We start from the raw sequence: 17932 nt of genomic DNA, 5'->3' as shown, positions 1-17932 counted from the left end.
AAACACCAGGCATTCTGTAGGAAGCCAAAATGTAGAGTGCATCATGCTGACTGGTTTCTGGTACTTATTGATCTTTTCTATTAAAGTAAAATATCGAAACATGTTAACTTTGAATTACTTATAAATGTTAAACAATTGTGAACCTCCTCCTTTTTTTCCTGTATATTCAGATGGCTTTTTACTTACAGCATAATTGTGATTATATTTTGTAAATTATCTCAAAAAGGTTTTGCTTTTCTAGAAAAGTCAGTTCAGGGGTTCTTTTTTAAAAAAGTATATATTTTTGTCTAGGAATCAGGGCGGTCAGTAGCAAATGAAATAAAAGTTTTTTTTTTTTTTTTTCCAACCACAGTTGGTTGCCAGGTACCATGTGAATTTTCTGCTGTTGGGACAATAACCTTACCCACATCCATAGGAGCCTTCCCCGGGAGCTGGTCGCTCTGCCTCCCAAACACCACAAGGCTAGTTATTATGCCACTGTGTGTGTCTGGGCCTTTTGTAATGTGGACCTGCTGTCCACAAGGTAACAAACCAAGGCCCTCACAAATGCACACTAGGGTTTGCAAATTAAAACTTAATCCTGGTTTTAGACATAGAAAAGTTATTTTTAAATCTAAGTGACACACGCTGCACAACAAACACCAGGTTTTAGCTTTCACTCCACTTCTGCAGTTAAATATCTGAGTTAAATACAAAAGTTAAAGGAAGCTCAAACCCAAAGAATTTTCAATGAAATGAATTTTAACACTTGCATGTCAAGCGCAAAAAAGGATATGGAAGAAAGAGTAGATTAATATAGGCATTTCTATATTTTTAAGACTGACTTGGGAATAATTCGTAAGTGTGAAAAGCTCTTGCTACCATGTAGGACTCCCCACCATGTCTCCAACACACTTCCAGGGCTGAAACTCTGCTACCATCCAGCTGGAATCCTTGCTTTCCTCCTACCTTGGCAGCTTTCCTTGCAAAAGCATTTCTACCTTTCTTCCCACTCCTAGCTCAGCTAGAGCCCCAAATGATATAGACTTTGCCCCTGGACCATGCACCTGGGAGAAAGAATTGTCTCCACTTGTCCATAGAGAAAGGGAGAGGTAAGGTCTTCTCATCACATTTTAGGTGAACAGTAATATGGTATAAAAGTTTTCAGAAAGCTTTTTTGTTTTTTAACTTGTCACATGAAACATTTATTTTGAACATACTGAACAAAGTTTGTACCAAGTATTGTATTCCCACCTCAGCTGGAATGAAATACAACATAGAAAGAAAAAGCAACCACCAACATGTAGGCTATGCCTGGTGTCAGAAAGCCTTTTTTAATAGATTATATTCAGCAGGAAAGACAGTAGAATGAATCAGACATAACTTTCCTATGTTCATATATGAATATAAGATCAGCAAAATTCCACATCATGTACAACACAAGAATGGGATCCTAATTAGAATAAGTTATATTCCATGTATGTATAAATACATGTCAAAATATACTCTATTGTCATCGGTATCTAAAAAGAACAAAATTTTTAAAAAGTGAAAAGAAAAGTTTGTATTTAGAGTTTTAAACCAATGTCCAGATAAAACAAAGTTTCTCAGCCTTAACAATATTAATGCTTTGGACTGGATGATTCTTGGTTGTGGGCTGTCCTCTGCTTTTTGGATATTTAGCCTCCCTAGCCTCTATCAGATATCCAGCTTTGGTTATGAAAACCAAACACACCTTACTCCATGCACTCTCAGATGTCCCCAGGGAAAGGGAGTAGGAAGCAAAACCAAGTCCTGTTGATAAATATGCAATGAAGAATGTATCCAAGAAATTGCCTTCCATATACAACATGCTTAAAGAAAATCCATTCATGCATACTCAGTGAAAGGCAATCTAACAGGTGGAATTTTAACAATCTCTGAATTTTGGATAGGGGGAAATAATTTATTAGAGATTAATCCTTTAACTGGAAAGAAATAACAGTCAGACAGAGTGCTGGCTTTGGAATCAGAAATCCACATTGATTTCCAAGCTCTGTGATCCTGGCAATTAAAGTCTTGATTCTTCCAAATTTTATCTAAAATACAAAAATAATTAGTCCTGTCTCTCTCAGTCATAGAAGGGTTGTGATGATTAAATAACATCATGAACACAAAGTGTCCAGCACAGTACCTGAAATGCTAAGCCTGGTCCAGGTTTTTGAAGACTGGGCAGGACCTCACTCTTATTGTTATTAAGTCTCAACTAATTCCTCTGAGAAAGGTCTTTCTGTATAATTTACCTATGGCCAGTCTCTCTTGATTATTGACCACAGAATTAGCCTTATTTTATAGCTTTTCATGCTTCCACCAATATTTTATAATTATCATAAGGGCCAGGGTCATGGTGGCTGGCCCAGAGCAAGGGCCCCAGAAATTTTTATGAATGATGGTAAAAGGAAGAAAGGGAAGAAGGAAGGGAAGGAAGAAGGCAGACAGGCACAGGTTTTCATTATTATTAATACCATCTGTGGGTAACATACAGTTTCCATTACATCTTTTTCTTTAAAACATTTTAAAATGTCATAATCATTCTTAGGTCAAGCTGTACAAAAACAGGTGGCAAGCCATATTTATCCTATTGTAGAACTTATCAAACTTGAGGATGACAAGAGGGAATAAGTATACTACTTTGAGACTCATGGCCCACTTGAACTGGAACTGCCCTGAAACTAAGAGATCATCTGGTCAAAAAACTCCTCATCTATTCACTGGATAATCTGCGAAGTCCTAGGATTATGAGTTGGCAGAAACAGAGAGAAATAAATGCATGGTTTCATATGTGAAACCTCAAACTCCCAATTATATGAGTACAGGATGGGTATTTAGGGCTTAACAGCTAAGCCAGTGAAGAATGGCATTTCAGTTACGAGTCAGCCAAATACGGGTCAAGAGTGTGATGCAATCCCCAATTCTGCTACCCAGAATGCAACAGCACCATTCAACTGCTTGCCTTGGAGTATTACATCAAGAGTCACTGCTATAATATGTGAGGAAGGCTGAAGAAATTGGAGATGTTTAAATTGAAGGATGCATGTAATAGGATTTTGGAAACTGCAGAGCACAGCAATGCCACATGAGCTGAGGAAAGCTGGTTCTACTAAGGTAAGCCTTAACTGGAAAGCAGGGGCAGGGGGGAAAACGAGTCTTGGTGGCAGCTGCTCACAGCACCTGTAGATACTGGGAGCTTGGATAAATGTGTTTAATCCTCCCTTTAGGTCATAAAGCGTGAACTATCTTAGTCAGGGAAAGAAAATGTCCATTTCCCCCCAAGTAATAGTCCAACATCTCAAAGCAAAAGACAACTAGGAAAGAAGGCACTGTTGTTATGACTAGACAGACAACATGCTCCATCCTTACACTCTTTTCCCCCTTATCTTCCCAGAGTCCAATTTTGTCCTCTGTAGACACAGAACATCTTCTTCAATCATATCTACTCCTGTTTATATATGGCAGCTCTCAAAATATTTAATGACACACAGTCCCTGTGTCTTTCTTCACTGCTTCAAGAAATCATTAATTTCTTCTATGTTCAGGAAACATCACACTTGCTATAGTTTCCAGACTCCTGCCACTACTAAAAGAATATGGAGTTTTAAAAAATCATTTGTATATGCAGTGTCTCACTAGCTCCTGTGGAAGTAGGGAAATTTTCATTCATTCTTTCATTGTCTCTCTTTGCAAGCCACATGAACAAAGTCCAGGAAATTTTCAAAATATATCCAAGACATCTAGCTAGATCCACGATTATAGCTGAGTTTTTGGAGTTCTAAGCCTGTGCTTTTCCAAATCCTTTGTTAAAGTCTATACAGTCAAAAGAGACTCGGAATGGTTTGTCATATGGTAAAAGAATTTTAGCAGCATGTACCACAAATTTGCTAAATTATCATGAATAGCAATAATACAAAGAAATAAGATAAGGATTCAAAATAACAGACAAGATAATTTATTTTTCTCTAGTTTGGATACTCTGGGTTCTTTTACCCTCTATTCTTCTATTTCATCTCATCATGAAATTCCTAGAGCAACTTTCTTAGATGTAATTAGCGTTACTTCAGAGGTATCAAGTTTATACCATCCTAGAGTTCTTTCTACAGACCTGTATTTGAAGATGGTATTGTGGGTGAACAGTTTTCCTTTTCACATGTTTCCATCATGGAAGGCAAAGTCATGGTAGGAACTCCATAATTACCTAAGAAGATACAAAGCAGAGTGTGGGTAGAGATGAGTATGCAAACAATAAGAAATTAACACACAGATTCCACTTAACTGTGATGCTAAAGTCTTTTAATAAGTTGGTTTGAAACCCTGAACAGAGTTTTGTCTATTGAAGCAATTTTATAGAGAATAGATTAATGGACCAACTCACTAAAAGTATTTTACCTTTTTTTAAGTGGCTGCGATAAAGTATTGCTAATATTTAGACCTTAACTACCATATGTAAGAATGTTTGTACGGCCAGATGCATCCAGGGTTCTGAACTGGGGTGCCAAGAACACATTCCCTCAATGCAACTGGCAGTCCTTGAACTCTAAGCACTTGTCCCTATGGCTTAGGTACAGACTAGAGTCAGTGGCATTTCTAGCAGTAAAGTATGGGCTGCAGGGAATAAGGGCATAAAATAACCCAGGGAAGGACAAATCTTTTTGCCAGATCCCTGTTCAGGATCTTTCCTTTCTTTCATTGTCCCCAGAAACTCATCTACCTACCTATTAGTTTATTTGCCTGGTACAGAATGGAACAGAAAATAGTAATCTTCCTATTTGTATGAAAGAAATTTTTCTTTGACTCAGAAGCTACGATAAGAGTAGAAATGGCAAATGGGAGCTGGAGTTAGAAGGGAAAGTGAGGAGGAGGTGAACGAGAGGTGGGATTGTCAACTACCAAAGCACTCAAGCACTGGGGCTGAGAGCTAGGTCCCCTGTGGAAAAGGAGACCACAGATCTCAGGCCTCCATTTCTCCCTGCCCCTGACGGTGGGCATATCACCATCAGTACTGACATGGGAAAGGGGTGAGAATCAGGTGGTCAGAGAGGGAGAGAACTGGAGTTTCTCAATGTGCTCTGGTGGCTATCCCCTTAATAGATATCTACTCGAGTCCTCTGCTAGGTTCTAAGGGCTCAGATTTGAGGTTTTGAAGAACTGAAAGTCAAGTAGGCAACACAGAGTTATAGACATAACTGCAGCGGAACAGAGAAAGTGAAGTACAGGTTGAAAAAAAGTGTAATGCAACAGGAGAGGGAGCAGTGAATTCTAGAAGAGAAATAAAATAGATGTTTTCCTTGCACGAAGATGAGGCAGGGAGTCAATAGGGTAATTCCAGGTGCAATCTGCCTAACAAAGGGCATAGAGACCACAGAAGGCACAGAGTAGGCTGAGTGACCTCAGCTACCAGAACACTTTGCACCAAGCATCCCATAGCCAGTCAGACTCACGGTGTGGTCATAATGACTAATGCGGGTAGGCAGAAGACAGGCTATAGGTGAAGAAGCCACATGGGCAGCTCATGCAGGGTACTAGAGAGTAAAAATGAGGGTGATAAACAAGAGGGTGAACTGAGGATGGGGAAGAGGGACAAGTCACCTCAATTTTTCAACAAAAATTTCCCTCCAAGTTCTTGGGCTTTTCTGATACATGGGTTCCCTTGGAAACTGTTCAAGTGAAATTTTCTTTGAGTTGCAGAATATTCTGGTAGGAACCACTTTCTAAAGTCTCAAAGCCATTTGCAAATAATGAGTCCTGCACTCTCACATACACCTGTGATGCTTTTGCCATTAGCTCTAAATGCCCAGCCTCTGTGCTCCCATCCACTGGTTTTCTGGTCAGCACTTCACACTCACGGAAGAACTGCATACTTCTGTACTCCAAATTTCACTTGCTCCCCAGTGTGTTATCCTCAGTCATTCCACTCCATACACATAGTCAACTTTGCAAGTAAATGGTATCCAATACTTGAAAGAGTAAATTTTATATCATGTTTCAACAGAGTTACTGATATAGTTTGTATGTCCCCACCAAAACTCATGTTGAAATTTAATCCCCACCCCAAATTATTATGAGATAGGACCAGGTGGGTGATCACGTTATGAGGGTAAGAGTGGATCTGTTATAAAAACCAGTTTGGCTCTGTCTCACCATGTGGTACCCTCTGCCATAGGAAGATGCTTCAAGAAGACCCTCACCGGAGGATGCTGAGCAGATGTCAGCTCTATGCCCCTGGACTTCCCAGCCTCCAGAACTGTGAGTTAAACAAAACTCTGCTCTTTATAAATCATCTAGTCTCAAGTAATTTGATATAAAACAGATACAACATGGCATTAGAAATGAACAAAAAATATAATGAAAATAAGGGTGCTTTTTCTAGGGCATTACATCATATACTACTCAATCTATGAAACAAAACTCTCAATCTGTGAAGAATCAGGAGTGTAACTTTGTTAGCTCTTTCCACAGGCTAGATTTTCATAGCATTTACAAAAGCTTTATTTAACAGCTTTCTATATGAATGTGCATAAGTATTTTTAGTAAAGAGCTTGAAATTATAGCTCTAGTGTTGCCTATTTTGTTAAGAAGGGTATTTTTCCCATTTCTAAGGAAAATATTTATATTCATAATATGACACCAACTTCCTTCTTAAGTAACTCAAAATATGTACCACTGAATTCATTAAGACAATAACTACCATAAACATTTTGAATTCAGAAATTACAATGTTTCTGTTTTAGATTGGCTCTGTACTGAGCAAGTTAATGTGATCATGCCTCTAGTCTAGCAAGTAAGTAAAATGATAAAACTGTTTATGATTCATAGTTTGGTAAAAGTGGAGCTTCACAGGTATTTATGTATGAGCTTTTCCACCAAATATGTAAAACCTGTATTAATGTGTACAAAGCAATACTTAAGGAAGAATAAAGAAAGCAGTAGCAGAAAATATTCAGGTTATTGTAAAAAAGACTAACACCTAGGAATGAAAGTCAGTAGAGTCCCTGCTTAATAACTTTCCATTCATGTATTTAATGTTTCTATTCTGTGCTTAGATCACTTAGAATTACTAATAGATTGAAATGTCACTTAATTATCACATAGTCTAAGAAAGATAACACCATACACTGTCAATTGAATAATTGAGAAATGTTTGTTAAAGACAAGAAAGCGTATCATTTATAAGGCAATGCTAATTAAATCTTATTTTTAAGTTTAATGGTTTGAGGACAGGCTGTGCCATTTTGTGGTTTCTATTCTCTACAACCCAGAACCAGCAGATGCACCAGAAAAATTATCAGCAAAGGCAGGACTATGATTCTATGTAGAAAAGCAGGAGGCAGGGAACAAGAGGAACAAAGAAATTTAACCAAAACAATAGAAGGTAAGAAAGATGGGGAAAGGAGTCATTAGAAAGCATGATAATTAAAACATCCAAAGTAACATGGAAAGAATACGCCCCGAATCACAGTGAGCAGGAATGGGTGCTGCCAAACCACTCAAATAACAAAAATCTAGACTGTACAGGATGCTGAAAATCACCTGCTGATAGACTGGGTCCCTTCATCACAGTATTTCCAGCATATCTTCCAGATTAAATTCCTTACTATTTGATGGGTTCCAAATCAAAGCATTTATCATTTTCAATTAAATATAATATGGTATTGTACTGCAACCAAGCATATGGAATCATGATTGCAAATGGATCAAGGAAAAAGAGGAGGGAAAGAATTCCAAACCCATTATTCTGCACTGAAGATGCTGACTTCTGGAGTATGGTCAGCATTATTGAAATATTCTTCCTGAGAGTGAGCTTAGATGATGTTTCTCGTGTGGGTATTTCCCTATACATATTGACAGCTAATATGTACTCTGAAAGTACTGCACGCTCCTGACTCTCAGTAGTAAACAAGAACATGTTTTCAAAGGAATGAAAGGAAAATTTCCTCCATTAAAGTTTATCTATAATCCCACAAACAAGCTACATACAATCATATCTGCCGTCAGAAAGCTCATTCAGTGGAAGCAACAATACCTGTAACTGGAGTTCTGTTTTTCAGCCTATGCACTTCCATAGTGAAGTCATCCTTCAGGAAAAGGAACCCAATAATGGAAAACAGGTAGACGAGGATGAGAGCCAGGACTGCGGTTAGAATAATGGAGCGGCCATTCCGTGTGACACTTTTTATGACATTGAGCAGAGTCTCTTCTCTGTATACCAAATCAAAAAGCTACAAAAATGAAGAAAAAATGCAATGCAGCAAAAAGCAAATGAATACAGATAATTACAAATACAAATGTGAGCCATTCTAGTTTATCTATAAAAAATAACCAAAGCCACCTTAAACATAAAGCAAAACACTTATTTTTTCTCTGTTTGGAATATATTAATAAACTGTTTTCCAATAAATATAACTCTAATAATATAATATGCATCTGATAACTTCATAATTAATATAATATCAATTTATTCTATGACATTATAGAAATAGTATACTTTGATTTGAATTTAGAAAAATTAAAGTGGATTCACCTGACTGATAAATTATTGACAAATTCACTAAATGCACTGTTTATTCAAGGGGTTAGAGGAGAAATTAGAACAATTTTACAAGTCTGATGCAACAGAAAAGGTATGGAATTCAAACCTTTGAGAAATGCAAACACCTTTTTTTTTAACTAAATAAAAACAAAATCTGTTAATTTAGCGAATACTTTTAGAAGCAGAAGTATAAACATAATTATAATATACAATTTTGCCAATGGGCCATTAATCATTTTATCTTTAGTATATTAGAAAAGCTATGCTCTAGGCAAGAATATAGGTATTTGTTTGCTATTTACTGTCTACACCAAGAATGAGTTTATTTATTGCTCCATTAAAAAGCTGAAATTATGCATTAGTAAGTACATTTTATTATAAAAAGCTGATTAAAAGACATAAAATAACATTCACTTAAAATATATATAAATAGCAGTTTGGAAATTAATACTACCATTAAAATTGGAATAACTGGGATTGGTATTCTGTTATCTGTGGGCTGAAATGGTCAATTATGAGTCATACATGCTTTCAGAAACACCAAGGTCTTGCTTTCTGTTTTTCCAAGTACTGAAGGTTATATACAGTTACTTCTCAATTATAGTCTTATATATAACTGCTCAATAGATCTTGACTTGTTTGCTCACTTTAGGAAACCAATATTTTATGAAGGTCAACTAAAAAACCAAGTTTAACTATCTTTCTATTTATCTTCTGGAAGATGGAGCTAACTTTAGAAATAAAGTCAATATTCTTCAGTAAAGACAAATTAATGCAAATTCAACTTCCAGATTGTCACTACTCTGGTTTATTCAATTTATTTAAGCATTAAGTTGCCATGAAGGAGATTTTCTTTTATGTTAACTCAACAGTGGCTTGAAAAACAGGTCTTGCAATATGCAGTAGGTTAGCTCTAGAGAGTTTATAGCTTTCAGAAGCCTGTGGGATGCTTGATAACAATTCCTGAGCCTTACTCTAAGCCCACAGCATCAGCCTCTTGCTAGTTCTAAAGGTCTTGACAGTGGATAGGTTGATGGTTCTTTATTTCTGAAAGGAAAATTTAGAGTGTAGTTTTCCTTACTTCAGATAAAGGACTGACACTTGAGGACCTAAGAGAGAGTTCTTACTCAAATATTCTTTAAAATACACAAACTAATTTTAAAATCTGCTGTATTTTAAATAATATTTTAAATACATAATAGTACAAAATAATAAATAATTTTAATAATAATAAATATATTATAATAAATATTATATTTTAAATTTCCTTCTAGTACTTTAAACACCAAAATAGATATTATATTCATAAGTAACCCAATAAAAACAAGATAGCATTAGTATTATAAACTTTGAAAGATAAAATATTGAAAGAAAATAAAACTATAACTGGGTTAAGTAACATAAAATAAAAGTAATACTATTGCTAATAACTCATATAATAATTAAATAAGCTTTTATTTTGTTAAACATCTTTCCCTGGAAAACAGAGATTTTATATGTGTCATTTCACATATGTTTTAGTATTACTTGATGTATCTTGATACTAACAGTCTCATATACTGTTCCATCCATTCAATGAATAAGATTAATGCACAACACATTATAGATTCATCAGGTTATATACATTAAATATTATACAGATTTTTGTAAGTCAATAATGCCTGAATGAAGTAGTTTAAAAATTATACATTATTGCATGTCAGAGTCAGGTAAAAGTGCTGGGTATAATAGGACTTTACATATCACAGGAAAAAATGGAATTTTCTGGTGAATCAGGAAAAAGACAAAGTTCATTTGGATTGCTGGAACAGAAAAAAAAAACTATTGCTAAATGATCTAACTTAACAGCCTAGAAGATAAGTCTGCATCAAAATACAATATGTCTGATTCAAAATATAAAATCCACTCATAACCACAACTCTTCCAAAGATAAAACGATAAAGGAAATAAGGCCTCATTTCAGCCTTCCTACATGATTGTGGCATGTAATAGGAAAGCAAAAGGTACTGAATTCTTCCTTGCTGGCCTGAATAAACTGGTCAACAAAATGTTTTTAGGTCTACAGCTTGTTTTCAGGAATCACTTTACTAGACAGCACTCTCCACTGTATATTCACTATGAACCAGAGACAGAAATAAATTGTCCCTACAGCACTATGATGCTAACCAACATGGTAATGTTCTAAGTTTCAAAACATTATAACACATTTATATTGACTCCTCTCCTGGTTTATTGCTATAAAACAGTATATATGTAGAAAGGAAAACAGAATAATCATTCTAGAAAAGTCTTAAAAACATCTATTTAAAGAAAGAAAGAAATATATACATAGATATTTCTTTAATATGTATTAATATATATGTATATATATACACTTAACAATCACATATTAAACCTGAAACTATAAGACTGTACCTAAAACAAATGACTCATTGTCTTTTTCCCTAGGTTGGCCTTTGTTTCTCCTCATTTTACTTAGATAACATTCTAAAGATGAAAATAACATTTGATATTATAAAAATACAATGATTTCAGCACCCAAGAAAATAGATCCCTACTTTCCCCAACACTGTTGGAGAATATTGAAATGTAAAGGGAAATATTAGTTGGCTGAAACCAAAAGCAGCTGTCTTATGAAGCCTGAGAAGAGGTGGGATGGTTGATTGCTTCTGAGAGAGGAAACAAAAAACTATACCTCCTATGTGGTTTCCCAGAAAAAAAAAAAAAAAGAAAGACTAAAAATTATAATTCACACTCTTCCTTAGAAATTCTAAAAATAACACAATTTGTCCTAAATGTCAGGCCCTGCTCTAAAAAAATAAAAAATAAATCAAAGGACAAGGCATAAGCAGCAGCAGCACTGTGGCTTTTTCAGCAGTGACTGTCCATGTAAAGATTACTCACCAGGAAGCTATAGAAGAACTCATGAACAAAGAGGCCCAGCATGCAGACCAGGACGTAGGCCACGTGGTAGAGAAAGGCCACATCCAGGATGACTGCTCCATATCCTCGGGTGAACGTGCCACGATTTCCCACAAAACTCACCAGAAATACTATTTTATTACAAAGCTAAAAGGAGGAAAAGATTTGATTTTACTGTCTTTATTTATCCTGAATTCACATACATAGTAGGATACTGACAAAAACTATTATCCATATACTCTGTGGTTTTCTTTCATGGTTTCTTAATATAAATCTGCATAGAAACATCATATGTGCAAAACTTGCATCCTTTTCAGTTTCAGTAAAAGAGAAGAATGATGAAGAGAACTAGCTATGCCATCGAAACAGACTTGAATTTAAATCCTGGCTCTTCCAATTATGCAACCTAGTCCATGCAACTGTAAGCCTCAAAGTTTTTTTTTCTGAAAAACTGGAATAAAAAATTTCCCTCATAGATCTCTTTAGAAGACTAAAAGACATTGTGCAATATGAATCAATTAGTACAATGACTCTTTACTACTTTTATTATTATTTTCATATTAAAAGAAATATAAAATGGTTTACTGCACTAAAATATAACAGAAAAAATTTTTAGAAAATATATAGATTTGTCTTTTCTATCTTGGATTTTTTATATTGAGTATTATTTTAAAGAAGCAAGTCATTAAATATTTTTTGCCATTTATTTTATATACATTGAAAATATGAATGTACTATGTACCTGGGTTAAAATAAACATAATGCACATATTTATTTTCTAAGCCATATATGTAGTAATTATTCAATAAATATTTTAGAATGTTTACTATTTCTCTGATCATGTAGTACATTTATATTCAGGCTTTAATTAATTAATATTACCTTTTGTGGCATAACTTTGGGAATGTAGAAATTTATATTGACATTCTTTAACAATAACAATGATATGTACAGTGATTTATAAAGACATTAGTTATCATAAACTTAGTGCCATCTATTTGGTTATTGAATCACAGCATTATTTATAAGAGCCAATTTTGCCTCATAGTCATCAAAGAAGAAATTACAGATTCCAAGAATTCTTAGAATTTTCCTTCCTCATTGTTCCCTGAGTTCTTCACATTATCTAATGGAAACATATTTATCTTTAAGCATCCAAACCTAATTTTGGAAAAACAGATTGCTCTTTGCAACACTGTTGGTTTTTTCTATATAGATAACATAAGCAAAAGTACCTTAGGGGATGATTCTAAACAACATTAAAAAGGAACATAACATTTTGAGTCAGATATAAAATTTGAAAGGTGAAAAAAACTTTTCCTTCAACTTTCTGAAGCCCAAATCAACACAGATGAAATGACCCATGGGTTATTAGTGAATGTTTTGAAAGACCAGTCAATTCAACAGCCCAGCACCTAAAAAAGTCAAAACTTTCCTAAATTTCCCCTCAGCCAATTAACGATCCTTGCAATAATTGATCACTTCCTCCTTCATCATCTTAACAATTTTAATAACACCAAATAGAAAGAAACTCCTACTATTTTCTTTGTTCAATGTTTCTTCACTAGCTTCCACTATTATTAAATACAGCTATGGTATAATAGAAGTCTTCATATTTATTGTTCAAGAACAGGGTTGTTCAAGAACAGGGTTGATATCATAAGATATCATAAAAACAGGGACTTTACATAATGTAAAGTGCTTCTCCACATGGAGTATTTGACAAGAAACAGCCATGAAAATGGAAAGAAATAGAATGTCTGGCAAAGTGTATTCAGCAGTTTACTCTCTTAATTGTTTTGAGTGGCTCTTGTCTAAATTTACACTATCTTGATTCATTTGTTACAATTCATCAGTATAATATAGACAAAAGTGGTATAATAAATAGAATTAAAAGTAAGAATAATTACTTTTCAGAAGGATGAATGATGTGATTAAGAAAGTTCTTGTTTCCTGATCTCTAATTCTTTAAATTGCATCATTAAAGTTATATAGGAAGAAACTTTATAAGTCCTGTACACTGAGGAAAAAAGAATACTTTGAATTTAAGTCCTCAAAAAAGAGCAATACATTTGGTTCTCAAATAATGAAAAAGCAAGAACACATATCTGCCTAAAAGGGACTCTGCCATTTTCACATGAAAATTAGAGATTTGCTTTATTTGTATTCAGAGTTTTGGTTTATGAATCTTGATCTAAAGTATGACAGATACATTTCTGTTCTCTGGACTAAGTCTAGAAGTGGGATGGAGTCAGCTCTAGCAGTGGCATCCATCTATTTCTCTAGAGATCAGACACAGGGAAATCAATGTCCTCATGATTTAAAGAGTTCATACCAAGGGCTGGGGCTGTGGTTCAGTGGTAGCACACTTGCCTGGCATGTGTGAGGCACTGGGTTTGATTCTCAGCACCACATATAAATAAATAAAATAAAGGTCTATTAACAACTAAAAATATTTTTTTAAAAAAGAGTTCATACCAAGGAGAAATAAATGCAAGAATAATTATTTGATTAGGCAAGAAGTTGAATTCTGGTTTCTTACATATAATGCAATTTGTCAGTTGTTTTCATAGAACACTTTCCTTAAGAGCTGGGAATATTTATGTAAGAAAAAAGTTTATAAGCCATGTACACTAAGGAAAAATGATATGTTGAATTTGAATTCTCAAAAAAGAGCAATACATTTTGGTTCTCAAATAATGAAAAAGCAAAACCATTCTCCCTTTTCATGTCACGACTGACTTGGCTGCTGTCATCTAACCAGTCCTTCACCTGTCACTACTGTGATGTAGGCAATCATTTCTATGGCAAAGGTCCACATGGACAACAACGACTAGAAGCTTAGTGAGAACATCTGAGTTGGCTTAGAAAGCCCTGGAATCAGACACACGGGACCAATATACAACACCATAACTGTCTCATTTGGTCTCCCTTCTCCATTTAGTTTTCAAAGCTGCCCAGGCTATATTTTTTATGGGGATGGGGTCAGTTATATGTTGGTGGGGAAAAAAGAGTGGGCATGGAGAGGCAAAGAGGTAAACTTTCTGGAAATTTTATTAACAGTGCTACACCATCAAGTCTTCCCAAACAAAATGTGAATTTAACAGTCACTTGTTCATTAATGTATACTAAAGCAATACCACTGGTTTTAATTAGGTAAAAAACATACAGTAAAGTAATATCTCCACATACACTTTATAGTCTGTGGATATGTCTTCAGGACTAATATCAGTGCAGTGTGGTGGAAAAACACTGGATGAGAAGTTGGCCATCTGGGGTCCAGTTGTGGCTATGGCACTAACTTCCTGCTTTAGTACATCCTCTGTCTCTACAGGACTTTATTTGCTCATGTCTGCAATTATGTGCCTAGAATTTAGGTGCCTTATAGTTCTAGAATTTTATGTGAGTCTTTTAAATTTTACTATTTCATCTGATCACAGACATTTGTTTTCATCTTTATATTATCCTTGTGATCTAACTTCATACTCTGGCCCTGATCAAGAATTGTATCCCCATCTTAACATTGTTCCTATGGGAAAATATGACCTATTTTCCAAGAATAAATTGTAGAATAAAAAAAAAAACAAGCAAGACTTGTCCGCTTATATATTGAAAAGATAAAATTGAATTTATCATCTTCAACTACATTACCATATTTTCACCAACTGACTGAATCACCCTTCTCAAATGAGAAAATGAGATGATTTGATTTTTTAAAAAAAATCTCTATTTCAGTGATGTTACATTGTAGGCAAGATAAGGTTCTAAGATTAATATGTAAGACAAAATTTGCATGCAGTCAGAATTGCCCTGGAAATATTTTAATCTGCCCACAAAACAGTACAGTAAACCTGGACAATATAAAGAGTAGCATCTCTCACTAAGTACAAAAGACAGCACTGAAGCAATTTTGTATTCTGCAAGTGAATACCAGAAGTAGTTAGGAGCATTCAAAATGTGTGTGTGTGTGTGTGTGTGTGTGTGTGTGTGTGTAGGGGTGGTGGGAATATAAGAGTTTTGACTTGGAATGTATAATTGAATTTGTATATATTAAGTGAACATATGATGGGATTCAACCTTATAGATCAATAGCAACAAGAGACCTCCAGAAAACTACCTACAGGTAAATATCTGAGGGTATTTATTTATTTGAACACCATAGTTTATTTGATAGACTAGTTATCTGCTAAACACCATTTGCTTCTCCTCTCTGCAAAATGACAAGACCAAGTTCTAGCATAACAAAACATTTCCACATGACAAATAACTATGAGAAAGACAAATGATGTACAAATAGCTTTAAATCTATTATACATTTCCAGGCATTGTTAGAAAGAGGAAAAAAAAAACATTGTGACTAAAAAGTGTTTACAAGATGTTAAAAGATCTGATATTTACTATATTGATATTATTTTAAAATGTAAGTTTCTAAACAAAAGATAATGGAAGGGTTAAACAAGTTATTTAACATTTATATGACTATTAAAATGAGATTTACATACAATCTTATTAGAATGAAAAAATATTAAGTGATCCTAAATTTCTAAAATGTTCACTTATATTTGTCAGAAGAACATATTAATCTCTATTACCATTAACTATCAATGCAGTGTAGTGGATGAGAAAGAAGGAAACTATAGTGGGTTATATGATGTGCTTCATAACTGAGAAAGAAAAACGTTTGAATTTTTGAGACATCTTAAACATTGGGATAACTCCTGTGACAAGATAAGCTAGTTAAAATCTAGATAAAACTTCAATTTCTAGAAATGAATAAAGATGAGAAAAATATGAAGTACTACAACAAAGAGGAGCCAGTAATCCTAAATGCTCAGCACACAAGCTGAGGATTTTTTTCCTCCCACTTAGTTCCTTTTCCAAAAGAGACTTTCAGTGTTTGCATAACATTATGAAAGGCAGAGTCCAGGAACAAGAAACTCTAAGAACCAAAACAGAAACACTCTCCAATCATGATAGCGCATACTGCCTCACATGTTAGATCCTAAGTAAATGGTAGCCATTATTACTGTTGTATCAGTATCCTAATTATTGTTCTTTTCTAAATCTTCCACACTCATCTCAATTGCTCTAAACAGCAACTGCTCTCTTACAGACTAGGTATCAGTATCTCATTCCTTCCACGGATGAGAAGAATGAAATTCAGAGGCTTGCTGAGTTGCCTGAAGTCTAGTTCTGATTTTCATTAAGGCTAACCTTTCAAGTAGATGTCTGGTTTTTCCTGTTTCTGATATCTCTAATTTTAGCACTTATAATCTCACCTGTTATGCAATGCAAATGTGTAAGCAAAAATTAAGAAAATGAACATATTAAAACCTAAGATACACAGCATGACCAATTCATATTTTCATTTGTTTATTTCCTGCCTCCTGAATAAACCGTAGATAATTTTACAGTATGTTATGTTAAAAGTTAAGGTAGATGATTATTCACTAAGAATTCTTAGTTGATATAATATTAAAATTATAGATAAAACTTCTGTCAATACCTGCTATATCAAGATTACAATTATTCCATGGAGTTTGTCCCAAATTGACATTGATTCTTTCATCAGAATGCCCTGGACCAGTGGATGTGATAATGCATAATCTGGCTGTGCAAACATGTTTTATACTATAAAAGCTATTAGGGTACCAGCAGATTTTCATATAGTTAATAAGGTAGATATGTTTACATATTTTAAAAATTTTTCATAATGATATTAAAGTATAAGACTTGCCTTTCATATGAACACTCAATTGTTATAGTGGAATTATTCTCACCAAAACCTAAGGACAAGTGTTGTTTTTATCCTATCCCAGGAAGGGAATAAGAGAAATACTTCAAGTGTTTTGGGTTTATCCCAACAGACATTAGAATGCTATTCCTCATCTTTTAATATATTCTGGGTCCAAAGATAAAGAACATGCAAAACAGTGAGTCTGACACATCCACCTCTAGATGGCGAGCGCCATGTCCTCTCCTCTTGCTATTTTTAGTATCTATTAAATTATATAACAGGGGCACAGTGAAAGTTTGTTATTTTTGGCCCAAATCTATCTAACTATTATTTCACTTATCAAACTTGGATTTTTCTAACTTAGGGTTAGTGTCCTATTGAGGTCAGTTACCAGTTTATGAAAAATATTTGCTTCTTTAAATAATATGGTTTAATATTCAAATTATTTTTTTAAAAGAAAAAAATAAGCCAAATACATAGGTTTAGAAAAATTTAGATATATTCCTGAATATTCTCAAATTAGATGGTTTGGTAATATTACCAAATTAGCTTATTTCCAATGCATTGAAAGTACAAGTTCAGTTCATGTAAATATTTTCAATGTTCAAATACCAAGTAGTAAAGAAAAAAGGAGCTGGAAGGGAGCAAGAAGAGTAGGGTTATGTACATGAACGTGACAACTTCTGCCCTCCAGAAACTTGCAGAATGTATATTTGGTACTTTACAAGATT

At 34.4% G+C, this 17932-nt stretch overlaps 1 protein-coding gene across 2 annotated transcripts in view; it reads right to left on the bottom strand.

The window, feature by feature from the left end:
• Itpr2 (inositol 1,4,5-trisphosphate receptor type 2) overlaps nt 1-17932 on the bottom strand; it is a 479802-nt gene that overhangs the window by 65478 nt on the left and 396392 nt on the right. For both annotated transcript variants that reach the window (XM_077799170.1, XM_077799171.1), the window contains 3 exons: nt 11447-11611; nt 8036-8231; nt 4118-4210 (listed from right to left, as the gene is read on the bottom strand). In XM_077799170.1, coding sequence (XP_077655296.1) covers nt 4118-4210; nt 8036-8231; nt 11447-11611 — 454 coding nt within the window. The remainder of the gene's footprint in view (nt 1-4117; nt 4211-8035; nt 8232-11446; nt 11612-17932) is intronic.

Source organism: Urocitellus parryii, chromosome 5, assembly GCF_045843805.1.
Source record: "Urocitellus parryii isolate mUroPar1 chromosome 5, mUroPar1.hap1, whole genome shotgun sequence".
Lineage (NCBI taxonomy): Eukaryota > Metazoa > Chordata > Mammalia > Rodentia > Sciuridae > Urocitellus > Urocitellus parryii.
The sequence above is the reverse complement of the archived record's forward strand: the minus strand, read 5'-3'. Positions and strand labels throughout refer to the sequence as shown.